The sequence below is a fragment of the Drosophila santomea genome, chromosome 3L (genome assembly GCF_016746245.2).
Source record: "Drosophila santomea strain STO CAGO 1482 chromosome 3L, Prin_Dsan_1.1, whole genome shotgun sequence".
Classification (NCBI taxonomy): domain Eukaryota; kingdom Metazoa; phylum Arthropoda; class Insecta; order Diptera; family Drosophilidae; genus Drosophila; species Drosophila santomea.
The window spans coordinates 13,130,168-13,143,485 of record NC_053018.2 but is presented as its reverse complement, the minus strand read 5'-3'; the positions used below and the strand labels follow the sequence as shown (position 1 = coordinate 13,143,485).

At 43.6% G+C, this 13,318-nt stretch overlaps 4 protein-coding genes across 5 annotated transcripts; all 4 read right to left on the bottom strand.

Moving 5' to 3' along the window:
- Positions 1-224: 224 nt before the first annotated feature.
- Positions 225-2,214, bottom strand: LOC120448424. The gene is made up of 2 exons (XM_039630424.2): positions 2,036-2,214; positions 225-1,491 (listed from the first exon to the last, which is right to left on the bottom strand). The coding sequence occupies exons 1-2, from the start codon at positions 2,181-2,183 to the stop codon at positions 320-322; spliced, it is 1,320 nt and encodes a 439-aa protein (XP_039486358.1). The 5' UTR covers positions 2,184-2,214; the 3' UTR covers positions 225-319.
- A 557-nt stretch (positions 2,215-2,771) lies between these two features.
- Positions 2,772-3,257, bottom strand: LOC122756440 (myb-like protein AA). Its single transcript, XM_044005953.1, has one exon. The coding sequence runs from the start codon at positions 3,255-3,257 to the stop codon at positions 2,772-2,774; it is 486 nt and encodes a 161-aa protein (XP_043861888.1).
- A 224-nt stretch (positions 3,258-3,481) lies between these two features.
- On the bottom strand, positions 3,482-4,807 carry LOC120449520. 2 transcript variants are annotated; one of them, XM_039632031.1, is made up of 3 exons: positions 4,741-4,801; positions 4,545-4,673; positions 3,482-3,867 (listed from the first exon to the last, which is right to left on the bottom strand). In XM_039632031.1, the coding sequence occupies exons 1-3, from the start codon at positions 4,799-4,801 to the stop codon at positions 3,482-3,484; spliced, it is 576 nt and encodes a 191-aa protein (XP_039487965.1). The 2 variants fall into 2 exon arrangements, with proteins under 2 accessions (XP_039487965.1, XP_039487966.1); XM_039632032.1 differs by lacking the exon at positions 3,482-3,867 and adding an exon at positions 3,955-4,475 and having other exon boundaries at positions 4,741-4,807.
- A 959-nt stretch (positions 4,808-5,766) lies between these two features.
- LOC120449240 lies at positions 5,767-9,798 on the bottom strand. Its single transcript, XM_039631615.1, has one exon. The coding sequence runs from the start codon at positions 9,784-9,786 to the stop codon at positions 5,839-5,841; it is 3,948 nt and encodes a 1,315-aa protein (XP_039487549.1). The 5' UTR covers positions 9,787-9,798; the 3' UTR covers positions 5,767-5,838.
- Positions 9,799-13,318: the final 3,520 nt, after the last annotated feature.

The window sequence follows — 13,318 nt, the reverse complement described above, 5'->3', positions numbered from 1 at the left end:
TTTCTTAAAGATTTATTTAAATACCCTGAGCTAAATTGAAGATTTATGGCGTTTAAGAAATTTGTAGGAAACAGTGCCATATACCACATGCAAGTGGAAACCTATTCCAAAACTATATTTGTATATATTAATGTAGAAATGCATTTTGGATATATCGTATTTCAAGGGGTTGCGCATTTGCTATAAACCTCAGTAGTAAAAACCTCAGTAATATTTATTTATTTTCATTAATACCAAACTGCTATTGTGTCGCACAACCCACTCAGTCTTTATTGCACTCACTCAAACGTATGGGAAATCGAACCGCCACCGCCCACATCTAAGTGAGCAGCTCATCCACCTCGAGAAGGGGGCGTGGCAAATGTCCGACAGCCCGGGCCAAATCCGGCACCGAACAGGCATACAGATAGCCCTTCTTCAGGTTACCCTTGGCGTTGCTTTTGTGCAGCCAGCTAAGCCAATGCACCTGGTCCTCCACGGGATCGCAGATGATATAGGACTCGTGGATCTGGGCCAGAGTGGCATGTGGGTTGTTGACACCCACCAAAGCGATTCCGCGGGTCGGATGTCCCACATCGATGAGGACGCGATAGAAGAGCTGGGGCACGGCCACCACACCAGTGTTATTGGCATTGGTGGTCAGGTGAAGGACTTTGCTGCCAGCCAGCTTCATTTCGCCATAGATGCCCGTATACACACTGGCCACGATGCCCGAACGGGCCACATATCGTCGGGTGGAGTCCTCCAGGTCGGCCCACTGACCACCATTGAAGCTCTGCCACTGGGGCGCCACGTTCATGTAGTTGAAGCTGCTCCTCTGCTGACTGGCATAGATTAGATCCGCTTTGGCCGTCAGGTGTCCGCGGGCCAGGAACAGACCACTCTTCACGTCAATGAGGCCGGGCACCATCAGTTTCTCCTGGCTTTTGTGCGAATAAATTCTGGCCATGTCAAAGCCCGTGAAATGGCCGGCGGTGCTAAACTTCAGGCGTTTCACATTTTTCTGGAAGTGCACGCTCGCCGGTGTCAGTTGATGGTGGGCGTAGTGGGTGCGCAGGTGTTTTGGGTCGTGGCACAGCTCCATGGTGACCACAAATCTGCCATCTCCGGTGTCATAGCCCACGCGATACAAGTACGAGTTGGATGGACTCGTAGTGTCGTTGCCACAACTCCTGTCCAATCGCTCCACGGTGTAGGACATAGAGTGACTGCAGACAAAGTCGCTGAATTGGATTTTGGCCCCCAGCCACTCGAAGGTGGTGTCCTGCACACACTTCACGCGAATGGAGCGCAGCTTCGCATCCAAGGACTCTCCATTCGCGGGTGCGAAAGGATGGCTGCAGTGCAGCTCGATGCTGGCGCCGCGGTTAACCTCCAGGTGGCCATCGGCATTGGGCAGCCAGTAGAGATCAGTCCCAGGGCGCAGGTACAGCGGCTGCACTTGGTCGGAACGAGGCAGATCCCTTTGCACATTCACTCTGCAGGGAGCACCTGGAATGGAAAGATGAGGTGCTTAAATATCGTTGCATACTTTTAGGTGCTAAGATAAAAATTAAACATCATTAGCACAATAATAATAATATTATTTTAATATACATATACATATTATTATATACTAAAAATATATATAAAAATTATAAAATACTACTATAATATAAATAAAAGTTATAATATACTTATATAATTTATATACAAATTTTAATGTACTATTATATATATATAAATATTTTAATGTATATATATATAATTTTTAATAATCCTCTTTAATTAATAAAATGAAACGTGTAGTTTTTAGTTTTTTTTTGGGGCTATTTGTTTTTAATTTGTTATAGTTTGTTGACACATCTGACTTTTATGCAAATAAGTTTCGATGGTTTTTACTGTTTCTATATATTCGTATATGAAAAAGCAAACAGCAGCCTTTTTTGCATTGTTTTATTCCGAATGTGGCTACTACGGACTACTACTACTCAGACAAAGCTTCATCTGCTCTTTGCATAAATGTATTGTTATTAACTTTTGAACGTTCACTTACCTTGCTCAAATGTTGTTCCATCAATGTGCAGTCCATCGAGATCTTTGATTACCTGACCCACATCTGGAATGGGGGCAACCGCCTCACGTGCCCGAATCTCTCTCAGAATCACGATCGCCAAAATCAGACCGATAAACTGAAGCTTCATTATGCTGGCAACTCGACCGGTGAGTTTGCTATCTAACCGCCGACTGAATAAATTGTTTGGTGAACAGGTGTTTTTATATTCTCAGTTTGTGCTCTTGAATTCCACATCTCTCTCTCTCTCTTTCTTTTCAGTAAGCATTCTCTTCTCACACACCAGAATGTTTGTTTGCTTCTTTGTTTAAAATCTCAGCGAGAATAAAGATAATAATATTGGCATTTTCTTGGGTCTATTTGTATTACTCGAGTAAAAGTGCTTCCGAGTTCTTTTCTTAGGCATAAAGATATACGAATTCAGGTCGAGGTCGATCCCCTTCTTTTATAGACCAAAAATGAAAAGTCATATATATCTCGGAATTATTTTATTCTCAACTGGGAACTTACAATTTCCCAAGACGAATAGTCAATTATCTTTGACATTTGCTTACTCAATATTTGAAAAAGTAATGTTTTGTTGAATGACCTATGGCTTATAATCAAAAAAGTATCTGGACTGCTTCACGTATCATTTAGCTAAACATATTAAAAATGCCAAACGATAGTTTAAGGGAACATTTAATTGAAATTTACATTGAGTTTTTAAAACTATTTGTTAGCCGTATGAGTTGTAATCGTTGTAATTGTTATTAGAGCCAGTATTGTTATTTGAATTCGGGTAGTTATTATTGTTGTTGTTGTAGTTGTTATAGTCGTAGTTGGGTCGTGCTGTAGTGTATGTGTTGTAGGGATTGTAATTATTATAGCTGGGATAAGCCCCATTTGCTCCGTAATATGGATTGGAATTTAAGCCCGCACCCGTGCTCGCCCCAATACCCATTGGCAGGATTACCAAAGGCTCCACAATGATGCTGGTCCCACCCATAGCTCCGCCTCCCTGGGGCATCATCGGCATCATGGGCATGGGAGCTGCTGCCATAGGTCTGGGCATCGCTTGTCCCATGTACGGTTGTCCCATGTAAGGTTGTCCCATGTACGATTGTCCCATGTACGGCTGTCCCATATAGGAGGGATAATACGCACGGCCCGGAACTGGCGCACTCATGGGAACAGGACCAGGATACGGCATCGATCCTGCCATTGGCATTGGCATTGGTCCTGACATGGGAATCTGTCGTGCCGATCGATTGTGGAATTGTGTAAGTGTCGCATCAGAATCTATTTCGAGATCCTTCGTCGTTTCCCCCAGAGAAGCTGACAAAAATAATAACAATTAATGTTGGTAACATCGAATTTGAAGGCAGTGAAATAGTGTTAGGAAGGACTGCGTCCGGTGCAAAGCAGAACTAAGCTTTATTAAAGATCCTAGGAAGATCCACCCGAAAAGGGTAAGTTAATATTGTAGTTATAGGTACTATAACTGGGCAGATACGGATTGTAAAATGATGGAGGGGAGTTCCCAGCAGAACGGCCATTGTAGTTCATATACGTGGGATAGGACATCCCCACTGAGAAGTAGAGCCCAGGATTAGCCCAGTTGGGATCTCCTTGCATGGCGTATTGCCTGTTGGCCTGGTATTGAACTGCGTACTGTGGGTTGAGCTGGGGTGGAATCGCATATTGTGGTGCAGCTTGACGCGGCTGCTGCATTGGAAACGACGGACGAGGTGGTGGATACCCAGGTGGCATTGGAGCTGGCATCCCCACGGGCTGATAAGACATTGGTGGCGTTCGCCGGAAGCGGTGCAAAACTGGTGAAGATATAGAAAGGCAAAACAAAAATAAATGATAGTAAATCCTATATTTATTATTTGCACATATCTAAAGCTTCTGGGCTTTTAGCCAGCTAATGTGAGGTAGATTAGATAGTTATTAGTTGGTGAGGGATTGGCTGATCTAGCCAGGGGGTATCCATATTGACCATATGGACTGGACCGCACTCTGGGATAGCAGTTATAGTAGCAGGGCGGTGTGGGAGGAACTAACTGTGGCACATTGGCCGATCGCTGCTGCGGATATGAAGGTAATCCCGCTCCGGAATTCGGATAACCAGGATAATTGCAGGAATATGGGTAGAGGGCACTGACGGTACAGGGAGAACTTTGTCCTCGATTCAGCCAGGGATTTGGCTGTTGAGGTTGTTGGGAACCATCTTGAACAATAACCAGAACATTGGCCTGCCGTTGCCCTGCATGCGTGGCCAATGCATCGGAGTTACTGAAATCGGTCAGCAGTTCGAAGTCACTATCCCTATTATTCCGATTGCGATTCGTGGGGGTGCTGAAGGGTATGATGATGCTGTTTTGGGTGTTGGCAGTGGTCTGTGTGGTGTCGATGGTGAAATCGCTGGCCATCTGATCTGAAACGGATCAGTTAAAAGAGCCAGATTTCAGTGTGAATGAAGATGAGCAAACAATCTCATACGAACCTGTTTGGCACTCCGGATATGTTCCACATTGCTCTCCTTGTTGCTGATTTGGATTTTCGCAGGGAACTCTGGATACAATGCACTTTTGACCCGATATACACTCTATATCCTCACAAGTAAGACCATATTCTGTATTGGTAGTGGAGAAGTGGGGTATTTTGTAGAATTATTCCCTTGTCCTGTTTCACTGACTTACTCCTGTATCCCTGGACAACCACTGTAGTGGCTAGTATTAGATATATTCCAAAAAGTTCCATTTTCTTTTGTAAATTTTCGAAACAAAATAAACTCTTTGGCCTAAAATCACTCATATTTATATCATTCAAATATTCATGCTTGATGTGTTGCGGTAATGATTATTTGCAAAATTAAATCACCGAAATATATTCATTAATGTTCTGACTCATTCTAGCATGCATAAAATTCCATTAAACAGCTCTAATTGAAATTTTAAGTATTGCTATTTAAATGATATACATTACATTAAAAGTTACACGATTAACTGAGTTAATATATAAGCAGTAGGTTAGCAAAATAGAGATGCTTTTTAAACGGGCTCTGAACTAAACAAAGTTCAAGGCATAGATAAACATAGCCTAACAACCTAATATAATATACTTCCAACCTTGATAGATATTACTGATTAACAATCCGAAATGTGATAGTCATAGACCTCCACAACAATTCAAAGTGAATGATTACTCGACAAATATAAATCAAGACATACATGTCGGTTTCTATCTACCTTTTGTTAACCCCCTGAAAACTCCATTACAGTATAATACTTCATACGTTCTGGGACTGGGGACGATTGTGTTGCGATAAGATAAACAAAAGAAACCGCACAAGTAATACAAGGTATTTCCTTAGCGTCGATAAGTAATGTGAAAGTCACTGCCATGGGGACTTCGATTCGGGCCAAGGGACCGCCTTTTGGGCCACTGGAACAGCAGAAAAAATTAAGGCTTTGGAAAACGTGCGGCACGTGAGCAAATAGTCCAATAGCTGGGTAAATAAATAGCTCTACCCCGGCCATAAACGATAACGCCAAGCATTTGATAACCTTACTCTTATCAAAATGTCCAACATGCAATAAAATCCAAAAAGAACAAAGGCAAAACGTGATTTCTGTGCTTTATGGCCCATGAGAACTGAATTTAAACGTGCCTTTAAGCATTTGCCCAGCGGTTTCCCTTACATAAAAACCCCTTTTCTACTACATATTGATTTTATTTGTTTTAAATTAAGAAATTCGTTATTTTTTCGACTTTGTGCGGGTGCACATAGTCTAGTCTTAGACACCAAGGACTCCTTCGACGTGCAGATCCTCTAAAGGTAGGTCTTTCACCACCGCAGTAAAGTCCTCCACAGTACAGGCATATGAATAGCCCTTCTTTAGGTCCTCTTTGGTCCAACTGACCCAACTCAGTTGAACGCCAATATCCTGACAGATAATGTACTCCTTTTCGATTTGCTCTATGCTGGCATGTGGATTGTTTACTCCCAGTAGCACAATGCCCCCTCTGCTCTCGCGATCGATAATCACGCGGAAGTACAACTTGGGCACTGGAATCAAGCCATTGTTATTCTCATCAAAGTCCAAATAGAGCTCCCTTTCAACGCCATTGACATCCGGCAGGGTGGACACACCCCAGGTGCCCGTATAGCAATCCACTGTGATATTCTCATCGGCCACAAACTTCCTCACACTATCCTCAATTCGTTCCCAGTTGCCGCCATTGAAGGTCTGCCACTGAGGTGCCACGTTCACAAAGAAGAAGCTCGCCTGTTGAGCGGCCCCAAAGACAAAGTCGGTCTTGGCAGAAAGGTGACCCCGAGCCAGGTAGACATTACCACTGATGTTGAAGTAGGGTGAGGCATCCATGCCCAGAATCTCGGAGACCGTGATATTCTGCCGAACTTGGGTGTACAAAGTGTTCACATCCTTGCCGCCGTAAAAGTCGGCAGTTATAAAGCTCGGTCTGGATACAGATCGCTGGTATTGGTCACTCCCGGGGTACAAAACATGATGCACATAGCGGGTGACCTCGCCCAGTTCATCGTGACACACGTCATAGGTCTGCAGGAAGTCATCACTCGAGGAGGAGGAGAGCTGGAATCCCACTTCAAGCAGATCAGTACCACCATTGCAAGGACGACCAGAGCGACGAGCCGTGTATGTTGGCCAGGATGTGCAGACAAAGTCCTGCAGCTGATACAAACTGCCCATTGTCAGGAAGCTCTGCTGTTGCCAACATGTTGAATTCACGAAGGTGTAACCAGAGAAGAGTCCACTGAAGGACTTGATGCAGTGAGACTCTAGGGCCTCTCCATGTTTTAACTGAACTATTCCCTCATGATCTGGTTCCAAATATCTCGCATGACCCAATTCGTTCCTGACTACAAATACAGGAGCCGGATCCTTAAGATCGCCGTTCACTTTAAAGCTGCACACTTCGTTTTCCAATACTTGACTATTCAAGCCAAGAATTCCTGTTGTTTGCAGTTGGTCTGTGGGCAAATCCTTCACCACTTGGATGAAATCTTCTACAGAGCACGCATATGAGTAGCCCTTCTGCAGATTTGCCTTGTCCCAGTCCAACCAATCCAGCTGTGCTCCCACATCCTCACAGATCACATAATCCTCCAGGGTTTCCGCCAAAGTTATATGTGGATTGTTAACCACAACTAAAGCAACTCCCTTGCCACTTTCCTGATCGATAACTATGCGATAGAGGATCTTAGCTACCGGCAGTTGTTTGGTCTCGGCATTCAGGTAAAGAGGTGTCTGAACACCTTGTGAATTGGGCAGAGTTGAGACATCATAGCTGCCGGCATGTACACTCACATTTAGTGCCTCATCCGCTACAAATTGCCTCAAACTGGATTCCACGGCAAGCCAATTGCCAATATTGATGCTTCTCCATTGAGGAACTGCGTTGATATAGAAGTGCGTGGCTCTCTGCGCGGAACTATGCACGAAATCAAGACGAGCTGCCAGCTGTCCTCTGGTCAAATACAGATCCTTAGTGCTGTCGAAGTACTGACTGGCATCCAAACCCAGGGCCGTAGTAAATGCATCCAGCTGGTACGACTGACCATACAGAACATTGACATCTTCGCCGGTGTAGAAATCACCTCGGAGATAACCCGGTTGAGCCACTCCCTCTTGGTAAGCCACATTGGCCGGAGTCAGTTCGTATCGAGCGTATCTGGAGATCTGCTCCTGCTGATCGTAGCAAAGCTCAACATGGCCAAGAAAACCGGCAGCCACATCGAAACCGATCTGCACCAGATCCGTACCACCTTCGCAAGATTCTCCCGTTCGCACTGCCGCATAGGTGGGCCAACTCTGGCAGACGAATCCTCGGATACTGATCCGCTGTCCTTCGGCCTCGTACAACTGATCACCAACACAACGAGCGGTCAGAGCTGTATACCTATTAAATGGTGATACCAGAGCTCCAGTGCAGTGCAGATCAATGGAAGATCCTTCTTCCACGGTGTAAAAACCACTTTCATCGGGCAGCAGCCAGCTGAGAGCTCCTTGTGGTGTTAGTAGTGGAGCAGGATCCTTGAGATCACCATTGGTACTAAACCGACAGGGATTGGCAATGGGATTGGCAGTAGTCACTGGAGGACTTGAAGTTGTGGTAGACGTTGAGGATGTCGAAGTAGATTCTTCGGTTGATGAAGTTGGTTCAGAAGTGGTGGAGGATGATGTAGTTGACGTGGGTTCCAGAGTGGTGGACGAGTTTGGTTCTGTTGTGGGTGTAACTGTGGAGGTAGATGATTCAGTGGTGGATGAAGCAGTAGATGAGCTTGGCTCTTCAGTGGTAGAAGGAACGGTAGTGGAACTGGGTGTGGTTACAGGATCAGTGGTTGATGGGACTTCGGTGGTCGTAGTTGAGCTCGGCTCTTCAGTAGTTGTGGATGTCGAAGGCTCAACAGTGGTCACGTCATCCAATCCAAGGACTCCATTTGTGTGCAGGTCCTCCAGCGGCAAGTCCTTGACCACTTCGGTGAAATCCTCCACCGTACAAGCATAAGAATAACCCTCGTGCAGATCTTCCTTGTACCAAGTTAGCCAGCTTAGCTGATGGCCAATATCGTTGCACAGAATGTAGTCCTTTTGGATTTGCTCCAGCGTTAGATAGGGATTATTAATGCCAATTAGCACAATGCCTTCGCGAGTCACCCGATCGATAACCACACGGTAATAGATCTTGGGCACTGGGATCAAACCATTGTTGTTCACATCAAAGTCCAGATAAAGCTCCCTCTCAATGCCGTCCACATCGGGAAGGGTGGAAACTCCCCATGTGCCCGTATAGCAATCGGTGGTGAGATTGCGATCGGCCACAAATTTCCGAACACTAGTCTCCACCCTCTCCCAGTTGCCTCCGTTGAAGGTCTGCCATTGAGGCGCCACATTGATGAACAGGAAAGTCGAGAGCTGAGCCGCTCCAAAGATCTGATCCGTTTTGGCGATCATATGTCCCCGAGCCAGGATACGATTGTCACTAAAGTTGAAGTAGGGTGACGCATCCAGACCGAGTATGTTACTGATAGTGATGTTCTGCTGTACTTGAGTGTACTTGGTATTCACATCCCTTCCGCCATAGAAATCGAGTTCGATAAAGTTGGGTCGCGCCACTCCATGCTGATAATCGTAGCTCGATGGATAGAGCACATGGTGAACGTATCGCGTGGCTTCCGCCTCGGCATCGTGGCACAGTTCGAAGCTCTGCAGGAAGCCGCCATCCTCCACCTCGAAGCCCACCTGGACGAGATCCGTGCCTCCATTGCAATCCTTACCCGTGCGAAGGGCAGTGAATATGGGCCAGGCGGTACAGGAAAAGTTGGCAAACGGATAGATAAGATCATCGACCAGGAAGTACTTATTCTGCAGACACGTGGCCGTCACATGTGATCGATTTACGAATGGAGCGGCAAATCCTACTCCCGGGCAGAACATGTCCAAAAGTTCACCATTCACAAGACGCACTGTATCCGTGGGATCTGGCACTATAATTTCGTAGGAATTGTGTCGCGAAAAGAGAGGAGCGGGATCTTTCAGATCGCCGTTCACCTTAAATTCACAATCTCCGCGCACTGGGACACCTTCATCGCCCTCGGCGTAGGATTCCGGCAGGATACGAGGCAATCTTCCGGACACTTTCACCGCACTGCTGGCGACCAGCAGCGCCAGGATAAAAACCGAGCAGCGATTGCTCCACATCACTAAGTTGCAATGCACGTAATGGCAAAGGTGGGACATGCGTAGTTCCCTCTTATATGGACTACTTATCGATAAGATTACGTGTTTTATTGCGGCCGATTAAAAATAAAGCCGTAAATATCACAAAATGGGAATCCAAACACAAACACAATCAATGCTTAGCTGAAGATAACGTCAATAACATTGCAAAACCACTTAAGCTGATCACATCTAAATTCATTTACTTTTTTTTAACTTAACCAATTTCTGATTGTAAAAGTCACGGACTTAGATACACCTTCTAATAGCTAAATAAAAATGTATTTATATTAATTTCCAGTGAAATGCCCATTCAGGAACTTGTCAATAAAGTTTTTTGCTACCATGTTATCTTCACTTATTGTTCGTGAATAGTAGTAAGTTCTTAGCCATCAAGATTCTTATCGTGCCCCATTCATTAACCTATAAACCGAAGAAATTATTCGAACGTAATAAGCCATAATCTATTTACCATAAAGTTAATTGCAAACAGCTTTCAATTGATGTTGTATTTTTATTAAGTACTAATAAATTAATTGAATATGGGATTAATAAACAAATACCATAGTAAAATCAATGTAAGGAAAATGAATTGGATACGCATTTAATTGAATTAATTTGAGGTTAAAATTTGTAGGAATTAAAAAGAAAACTTCGAAATAATAAAGCTTCTGGAAATATCGAATTTTTATTGATTGATGCACATCCTTACGTGTTTCAGATAAATTAACTTATTAGGCTAAAACAACATTTGATATTGAAAGCTAAAACGCACTCAATCAGCATCAACGGCAGACCAAGACCAGAAACATTCATACTGACCAAATCAAATAAATGTTGGGTCAACTGATGGCCACTACCGAGTGGTCAGCTAGACCAAGTACACATACATATGTACATACACATAAATATATGTACATGACCACTGACTAATTTGCAGCACTGTTCGTGCGTGTGAATTTCGGCAATCGAATGATGCTCACCCTAGTCGACATTCCTTTGGCCATTGGATGTCTGTTTCTGTTCTCCGGAAGCGAACAAAAAGCTGCATGTAAAACAAATCATTAGGTAATTGAATTTGGTTAGGAAAAATACAATTTATTCGCATTCGAAGCTGACAGCTGCTACGCACAGAAGGCCTGTCAATGAAATGCAATATATGTGTAGACAAATGTCATGCAAATTGAATGGCAATGTTGCCATCAAATTATGTACAGCAGGAAATTTAAGATAGGCAAATAGGAAACGAAATATTCGTAACAAAGAAATCACTAGCATCGAATTGAATACTCTTCGGAACAGAACGGTATTGGAAATGATGAGGATGATGTTCATTATGAGCCAGAAATTGACAACATTGCTTTCCATTGCATATTTGTTTCAGAGTAAAACCAATAGAATGTCAACTTTCTTCTTGTAAATATTAAATGTCCAAGCCCTTAAAGCTGCGCACCAATTATAGATGTTATTTACTAGGCTCCATTCGGCATATGCACAATGACAATGTCGTGTAATTGTCATAATTTCCAATATGCAAATTCGCAGTCGCTTTTTTTTCTGCCATGGAAATGCCAAGAAGAGACTCGCATTAATCAATTACAATGCTGGGCTAGGTGCTAGTTTGGAGCATGAACGTGACAATTCGGACATAAATCCTGATTTTCAATAATTTATGGCAACTAATGGAAAACACATGGCGTATGCGCAATATTAGATGTGCTCACCTTGCATCCATTGCAAAATTGCAATTAAAGAGATGGCCAAGGGGTGTTGGGTGATACAAGCATCTGGCAATGTTAATTATAATTTTCCATTTACACTTCTTTTCAATTTCCCGCCCGCCCAGGATGCTGGGCTCAATTAAAAGTGCATTAAGCCACGCTCAGCCAGTCACAAGGTTAAGGCAGCCAGCCAAGCCAACAGATTGCTCTCGAAAGGATTTTTATTCGCCTGATTGCAGTTAGTTAATGAAAGTGCATAATTCGATAGTCAAGGCAACAGATGCTTAGGACAAGGATTGCTTGGGGGGAAAATATTGATTTTCGGATAGTTTGCTGAGCAATTTCACAAGGTTTTAATTATCAAATGTTGCTCCTCAGTAGGCGCTGAATGGAAATGGAATGCTGTAATGGTACGATCTTAAACTTTGAAAATGTATAAGGAGTTTAGTTAAACGCTTCATAACTTCTATATTACAGGCGTTCACTCCTCCCCCAAAATAATCTTGATCCCATGAAATGACTTTAATCCACAAAAAGTCCAGCTCAACTCTTTAAGCACAAGCTGTTGGTAAACTGGCAAACATGCTTGTTCCGTGCCACCTCAATGCTGCGCTCTGTTTTTTTTACTCTTTCCGCTTTTCGAAATGGAAAAGTTTCTTGTATGGAATTTCGCAGAGCACGCATACGCCGTGTGGCCCAAAGTCGATCCAGCATTGAATAAATGAAGACGAGTGCTGGCGACGGCAATGGAGCTGGTCAAAACGAGGCTGCCACTGGCAATGGCGGATAGTGGATCGCTGAAAGTGGACAGGGGATGTGGATGCCACCAGCACCAGCAGCACCACCACCGCCCCCACAAGAACAACAACACAAACAAACAGGCGGCACTCAAGAGCAGAACGCCAAACGAGCACCGCCGACTGCAAAAGACAGCGAGCAGCGAGAAAAGCGCAACCAAGGCATTTTTTAAGCTTTTTCCTCAGTTTTTGGTTTTTTTTTTTTTTTTTTTTTTTTTGTCTGCTGGGCCATATTTAAATGGATATTCCTGAGATTTTTTGTTCGGTGCGGTTTTACTCTCCGCCGAACGCAAGGAAATTTTCGCAGTTTTCCAGCCGTCCTTTAACCGAAACATTTTAATTTAAATGCTGAAACGTGACAATGGCGCCGAGCCGGAGTCTGAGGATATGAGGTTGTCTCATGTGTCGCGCTGTCAGTCAAATCTGAACATATACTCTATGGGCAACACGGAAGTGAAGTCCACAGACTTCATGTCTTTCGGCCAAGAGATAGTTTCCGGGCCTAAAACTTATTTTATGCAAATGAAGAGAGTTTTGCAGTAGAAGTTGTGGCATTTATGTGCAAACTAAGAAAGTTCTTGGCGTAAATTATTATTTTATGCAAAAAGTATTTTAAATAATAGGAAACTTGTATTTTAGTTATGTATGTAACTAATCTATTAAATCGAATTATTTAATACATTTGGAAAATATTATGATTTAATTATACTCATCTTTTCTGATGTCAATAAATGATATCAATAAATGTTCCATAGCAATAAAATCTTTAAAAAATATATATTGATGGAATTTTTTCGTTGCATGTTGTAAAGATAAAGGAATTCTCTCCGTTATAAAAATAATTAAGAACTCAAAGTGATTTAAACAGTGGCAGGCGGCTGCAGGGTATTCAGGCCAGCAGGGCCCTTTGGGCCATTTTTTCGGACCCGATGGTCAAAACCCGCGATGTTGTCCAAGTGGATTACCAGCAATATCCAAAGGGGTCCTTGTGCCAGC

Bases quoted from the DNA above. Each gene is read 5' to 3' on its own strand.
- LOC120449240 (XM_039631615.1), bottom strand. From the start codon at position 9,786: ATGTGGAGCAATCGCTGCTCGGTTTTTATCCTGGCGCTGCTGGTCGCC.
- LOC120448424 (XM_039630424.2), bottom strand. From the start codon at position 2,183: ATGAAGCTTCAGTTTATCGGTCTGATTTTGGCGATCGTGATTCTGAGA. The intron at 1,492-2,035 runs GTAAGTGAACGT...TTTCCATTCCAG, and splicing joins TGGAACAACATTTGAGCAAG to GTGCTCCCTGCAGAGTGAAT.
- LOC122756440 (XM_044005953.1), bottom strand. From the start codon at position 3,257: ATGGCAGGATCGATGCCGTATCCTGGTCCTGTTCCCATGAGTGCGCCA.
- LOC120449520 (XM_039632032.1), bottom strand. From the start codon at position 4,801: ATGGAACTTTTTGGAATATATCTAATACTAGCCACTACAGTGGTTGTC. The intron at 4,674-4,740 runs GTAAGTCAGTGA...CTACCAATACAG, and splicing joins GGTTGTCCAGGGATACAGGA to AATATGGTCTTACTTGTGAG. The intron at 4,476-4,544 runs GTTCGTATGAGA...GATCCGTTTCAG, and splicing joins ATATCCGGAGTGCCAAACAG to ATCAGATGGCCAGCGATTTC.